The following is a 6000-nucleotide window of genomic DNA, read 5'->3' as shown; positions in this document are numbered from 1 at the left end:
TCTTGTGGTTTGTTTAGCCACTGCATGCATGGCTTCAAGGAAGAGTACTTGGGGACTGAAGGCAGGTCAGGAGGGGTGAGATTATGGTCCAGTCCATCAACAAACACTGTGGTGGCAGTCTTAGAAAGCAGCTGTCTGAGGTCACGGACGTCTTTTGGAAGAGTCCTCTCCAGAAGACAGGGCAGGGAGCACTGAACAAGCTCAAAGAAAGGAAAACAGCGTTGTTTTGCATGGTCATTCTCCTCCTCTTAGGCTCTAGTGGTGCAACTCTGTTTTATCCAGGATGGCAACAATCGTGTGATACATTTCTTTAGCCTGTCAAAACACAAATCAGTATCAGTCATTCTCTGCCCCAGAAATGGCTGCTTCTCATAATTAAATATTCCCATAAATCACTTTCCACAATTAACTATCAGGTATGTGCTGAGACAAAGCTGCACTTCGGGGCCTGGGAAATGCAGTGCCCCCATCCACCTCTGGGACAGAAGAGAGCAGTAGTACTGTCTCTTAGCAGAGGCTCAGCTGGGCAGTGGAGGGCAATTTCTAAATTGCCAGGAGGAAGCTGTAGGTCCAGGCTGATCTCACCTGTGACAGTTCAAGCCACATAGTCTTGGGGCTGGCAGCCGAGCCATAGTTCAGTTCTATGCCGGGAAGCCCACCATCAGAGACAGGCCGCAGGGTTCGCATGTTCTGCAGCTCTTTCAATGGAATGACGCAGGAGACCGCCTGTGTAAGGAGAAAAGCCACAAAACACTCTCTGGTGCAGTCCTCACAAATAAAACCATCTGATTCTCACCAAGGAGGATTCACCTCAAGAGCCTGTTGAAAGCTGAGACAAGGACTGGGGCATAGGGCAGTATGTACTGAATACAGGGCAGGCTCCTGCTGCCAGCGTGTCCCTAGAACTCCTGCAAGATTGGGACAAACAAACAGGAATGTCACCTACACTTAGTTTTACTGGGGACCGTGCTTGTTAGCATGATCACTGTACTTACAAAAAAGCACATAGCAGTACTAACTGTTCTACCACTCTTGTCGCTTGCTTTGGGCTAGGGCTGTTGTTAGAGTGGCTGTGATGCAGGTAAATACAGTCTCTTCCTGCACAAGTTGTTCTAAAAGTCAAAGTTAACATCTGACAGACATCAGGGCTCTGGACTCCAGGGAGGAATTGTCTGGCATACCTGGGTGGTGCCATCCACCACAATGATCTCCTCTTTATTCACGCCAAAGAAACAGGGTACAAGGATTGTGTCGTCGCTGACTCTCTCTACAAAGTAGGTGTTGTAGCCAAAGAAAGGCAATTTCATCACATGCTCTGTAAGAAAGCAAAAGGTGGCTTTCAGGCAGCAGCTTCCAGGCAGCAATCTACTGCACCAACCTAAGGTGGTCAAAAGCTGCAAGTGTTCCCAAGCTTTTCTACATTAAGAAGTAAGATTGACAACTTCTCCCTCCCCTCCAGGCTGCTGATACTCAGTTCTCAGCAGCCTGAATAGATGTCTCATTCTTTCCCGACCAGAAAACAGACGTGCAACCAGAATATCAATTAAAACACAACTTGTACAGAGCTCTGAAAATCTACTACAGACTTTTACAAAAGAGGTGGAACTTCTACCATGATCACCATGCTTGGGAACAAGTGCCAATCTGCAGGCGGAGGCTGTCAGGGAGTTCTATGTCATGGCCCATTCTGGGCTCTAAGGATCCTCGCCAACCTCATGAACTGTCCCAAAAGTGCATTCAGAGCAGCTTCCATCATGCTCAGGATAGACGATTCAAGCAGATCTGGATGTCTCCTCACCTATGAACTGGATTTTTGCATCCACTGGCTGGAGGGGCGGCCTGGTTCTCAGCAGCATGCCAACATGGTTCTGCAGAGCCTGGGGTCTGATGGAGGACTGCAGGGTCTTTGGCGTGTACTCCTTCAGCTCCTCCCTGTGCCAACAAGCAGATACTAATTCACCCCCTGCCCAGCTAAAATTGAAAGATCAGCCAGGGGGATTAAGAGGAAGGAGGGGATGTGGCAACAATTTTCAATTGCATGGCTGGGGGCAAGGGTGGAGGGAGAGGGAAGAGCACAACAGGTTGTATCTGAATTGGATGATGTGAAAGGAAACGTCAGAGACAGTGAGACCACCATTTTCCACAGAGAAGGCGGCTGTGCACCACTGACTAGTGCACTGAGAGAAATCCCTCCTTACTGGAGACTACAGGAACTCTTCAAGCAAGGACTGTAGCATGGAAGTAAAGCCGCAGGGTGTTTCTTTCACAGGCAGTCTCAGCTGAAAACCACCTTACTCTAACTCTGTCTTGCTCCTGTGCATCCAAAGCACTACAGAGAGCAGAGTTCCCTGTGCCCAGCAGGGTTGCGATTACCCCCTGCTGCTGGTGCTGTAAGGGGATCTGATGGAGACATTACCTTGACTCTGAGTCAAAGTGCATAAGGATACAGGAAGGAAGGAGTGTGAAAATACAGCTTGGGGCTGCAGGACAGAAGCTTTCCAGCACCCAGGGACATTTTCATTCCCATTAGGCATGTCACTGCAGATTTCAGGTGCCCAGGGTTGAAAACTGGCACTTGTGAGAAAGAACAAAGGAGCATTCATCCCAACTATAAGCTCATGCGCTTCCTTCTTGGTATTAGAAACGCATGGCTGTCAAAAGAAATGCCCACGGCACCCTCATGACCCTCAGCTCAGGAAGAGTCACAAAAGGAAATGTGGATCAGAAATGGTCAGCATTAAGAGTGTGAACAGGAGGTAAACTTTCTTGATTACAGGCCAGGAGTCAAGGCACTAAGGGACATTAATTAGTAGCTTATGTTCTCCAGAACTGTCCATTCCTTAATTATCCAGAGAGGCATCCACCCCTAAGCCTTGTGGTGCCAACAGCCATTAGAGATAGAGACCCACCCTGAGACAGACGTACCCGGAGAGAGCAGAGTTCTGCTGCTCTGTTTTGGCCCAGTGCTGGAGCATTGCCAAAATGCCCACCTGCATCTCCATTTCTTTACTGTGGCTCAACAGTATCCTCCCATTCAGGTAATCCCACAGTATCTGAGAGACAGCACAACAAAGAGGCCTTTGTTAAACCTGCCAGAAGGTACAGGAAGGTCTGGGCAGTGCCAGGCTGCAGAGACCCATGTCCTGCCTTGCTGATAACACATCCAGCTCAGGCTGATAACTCAAAAGCAAAGGCTTTCTGGGCTCAGGAAGAGCATGCACAACTGCACAAATCTGGAACAGTACAGCTCATAGGCTAGGGCTACAGGCACACTGCCTTCCTTGTATGCACAGCTTCAGTTACTAGTCATTCCCAGAAACAGCATACAAAGCGGATCAGCCAAAGCCCTCCCACTTCTTCAGCCCCCTTGGGACATTCCCGTTGGCCTGTACACTAACTCTGCCCCTGTTCGGGAGCCCTTGCTCGGGAGGTTCCTGGTATGCATACTGGCCTTGTTGCTTACCTGTCCATAATGGACATCAGTATAAATTTTGTTCTCAAAGTGCAGAGGTGTCCTCCAGATGAGCCTGCGTAACGTCACAGCGACCAACTTGTCCTCCAGCAGGTAATCATGAAGATACTCCTCCGATCTTATCGGCCTCACCATTTTATCTACACGTTTACGCAGAGAGAGGGTCATCACTCTTGGTGCTGAGACAGTAGGCTGAGCTCCATGGCCTGGGACGGGAGCCTTCCTGCACACCTCTATTCCACCCTGCTCTTACGACTCCAAGCATCAGCCATTCCAAAGGGACACGGACCCACACACACACCCACACACACCTCCTTCAGGAACAAGCAACACAGCCCCGGAGAAGGCACAATCCTTAACCCTAGTACAGAGGGAAACTGCTGAAGAGGAACCTCCCCAGAGCCAGTAAGGGTGGGGGAACTATTCAAAACAGCAGCCATGGTACTCCCTGTGGAGAAACTGCTTTAAGAAAGAAGCTAGATGCTAGTCTCTACTTGCCAAGATCATTGCTGTCACTCCTGATGGCAAAAAGAACAAATTCCTGTATCTCTTCCTGTTCGCCTACCCCCATCTGCTCACAGATCTCCTGCAAGAGCTCCTTGGCCACCTGAAGCAAGGAAAGAAACAAATAAGTACCATGGCCAGGCAAGCCCAAAGCAGCCCCAGAGCAGTTAGACATACTGGGCCTGTTGAAGGGCAGCAGTGTGGCTCTGGCCATTGCGCAAAGAAGCAAGCTGGGTGAGGCATCCCAGCATTGTGCAGGCCCTGCAGATATACACTGCTACAGGGATTCCTAGGAAGCGAGTGGGAAACTGTCACAGCACTATGGGAAGCACAGGCCAAGCCCAAGTTTTGACAGATAATGGAGTTCTCTGGTGTGGCTCAGAGTCCAGATCAATGAAGAAATTTAAAGCAGAAAACTCACAGTGAATGTCTTGATTCTGGTGAGGTATTCCACGCCTCCAGGCATCAGTATCGCTAGCCGGCGGGCACTGTGCCCCTTCTGCAAAGGACAGTCTTTAGGCAGCAATACATGCAGGATCCTGTCAGCCCCACAATTGTTTCTCCCTCTTCCTCCTCATCTCTGCCTCCACTGCTTGCCCATAGTACCTGCCTCTTCCCTGCCCATATCCCTGCCTACTCCATGGTATTGCACTTCCCCATCCCCTTACAGACACATGCTTCATTTCCTTTCTTGGAACACTAACTGCCCCTGTAACACCGCACATGGCACCTCCTGGCAAGCCTCTGCCCTCCCTCTCTTTTCAGCATCCCCACTTTCTGCCCCTCAATACCAGCAATGCCTCTGTCTCCACAGGGAAAGGAAGGTGGCGACGGCCCCCGTACATGAAATTTTTCCGCAGGTTGCTCTGACAGATCTTGGCTATATCTGCAGGAAAAGGAAAAAGCTTCATGTGCTGAGCCAAACATAGGACTAAGCATTGTCTCCTATGGTGTTGGCTCATCCTGACTGTGTTGAATTTAACCCAGGGCCGCTGCTAGGAGAGCAAAGAGACTTGACCTCATCTCCCACTCTGCCAGGACGCATCCTACTGCCTGCAGGGCAGTAGGAGTACAGAGGAATGACAGGATGGGAGAATTAGAACCCTCTTCTCTGGCAGGATTCCAACCCAAATACCTTACGGCTGATGACTCTGGAAGACCACAGCTTGCCTTTTGCTCAAGGTCTAGCTGTCAAGCTAGGCCTAAGCCACAAGGCTAAGCTAAGCCTCAGAGACACAATTCCACCTTGCCTGCATGAAGATGCAATGGGAAATGACCTCTGCAAACAGAAAGACTAGAGATACAAAGCAGACTCTTGCCTGCAGGCTCGCTTCGCTCAGTACCCCACTCATTTCTCCTGCCTAACAGGATAAGGGAGATTTTCCCATTGGACCATGTCCCTGCCTGGATCCTGTCGTCTTTCCTTGACCACTGGGCCTTAGTAACAAGGGGGCAGACGTTTATTTTACAGGACACAGAAACAGTCATACCATGGTGGGTGCTAGACGGATCACTGCTGGCTAGCTGCAGAAACTTGGTGGCATAGGGCATCAGGATGTTAGAAGGGAGAAAGTACCCAGTTAGCAGGTTTAGGAGCAACCAACCACGCAGCATGCTCTCCCTGTGGAACAGAAAGAACTGTGGGCACCTTGGAACAAGACAATTCCGGCTCCAAGCAGCTCAAAGTGAGCCTCTGCCCTTCTGAACATCTATGGCAGGCGGCAGAAAATGAGGTGGCAGCCCTTGGTCAGAGGTTTCTTATGCTGAGGAAGGGATTGATTCAGTTATTCTAACAGCAAACAAAGAAAGGGAACAGTCAAGGCCACTCTGATGCCACTGCTGCCATATCACAGGGCAGTGTGGGGTCAAGCCAGTCCCTAACTGTTGTATCAGTTCCCCAGGGCTGTGATGAGGAAATCAGGGCTCTGAGCAGCACCACTACTGGGAGCTACCAGGAATGTTTACCAGTGCCCAGATATACCAGCAGCCAGAGATACAAGGACAAACATCCATTGAAGTGAAAA

The 6000-nt window shown here is 50.0% G+C and overlaps 1 protein-coding gene across 1 annotated transcript in view; it reads right to left on the bottom strand.

Annotated features, from left to right (window-relative positions):
- Positions 1-224: 224 nt before the first annotated feature.
- The window catches only part of MYO15B (myosin XVB), a 46550-nt gene continuing 40774 nt past the window's right edge, over positions 225-6000 (bottom strand). The window contains exons 55-64 of the mRNA XM_050908659.1: positions 5467-5597; positions 4768-4862; positions 4398-4475; positions 3971-4079; positions 3464-3612; positions 2926-3053; positions 1799-1932; positions 1182-1315; positions 586-726; positions 225-315 (exon numbers count right to left, since the gene is read on the bottom strand). Of these exons, the coding sequence (XP_050764616.1) occupies positions 256-315; positions 586-726; positions 1182-1315; positions 1799-1932; positions 2926-3053; positions 3464-3612; positions 3971-4079; positions 4398-4475; positions 4768-4862; positions 5467-5597 (1159 nt within the window). The 3' untranslated portion in view covers positions 225-255. The remainder of the gene's footprint in view (positions 316-585; positions 727-1181; positions 1316-1798; positions 1933-2925; positions 3054-3463; positions 3613-3970; positions 4080-4397; positions 4476-4767; positions 4863-5466; positions 5598-6000) is intronic.

The sequence above is a fragment of the Gymnogyps californianus genome, chromosome 19 (genome assembly GCF_018139145.2).
Source record: "Gymnogyps californianus isolate 813 chromosome 19, ASM1813914v2, whole genome shotgun sequence".
NCBI classification, from domain to species: domain Eukaryota; kingdom Metazoa; phylum Chordata; class Aves; order Accipitriformes; family Cathartidae; genus Gymnogyps; species Gymnogyps californianus.
Note: the sequence above shows the minus strand (reverse complement) of the source record. Positions and strands in the feature narration are given on the sequence as shown.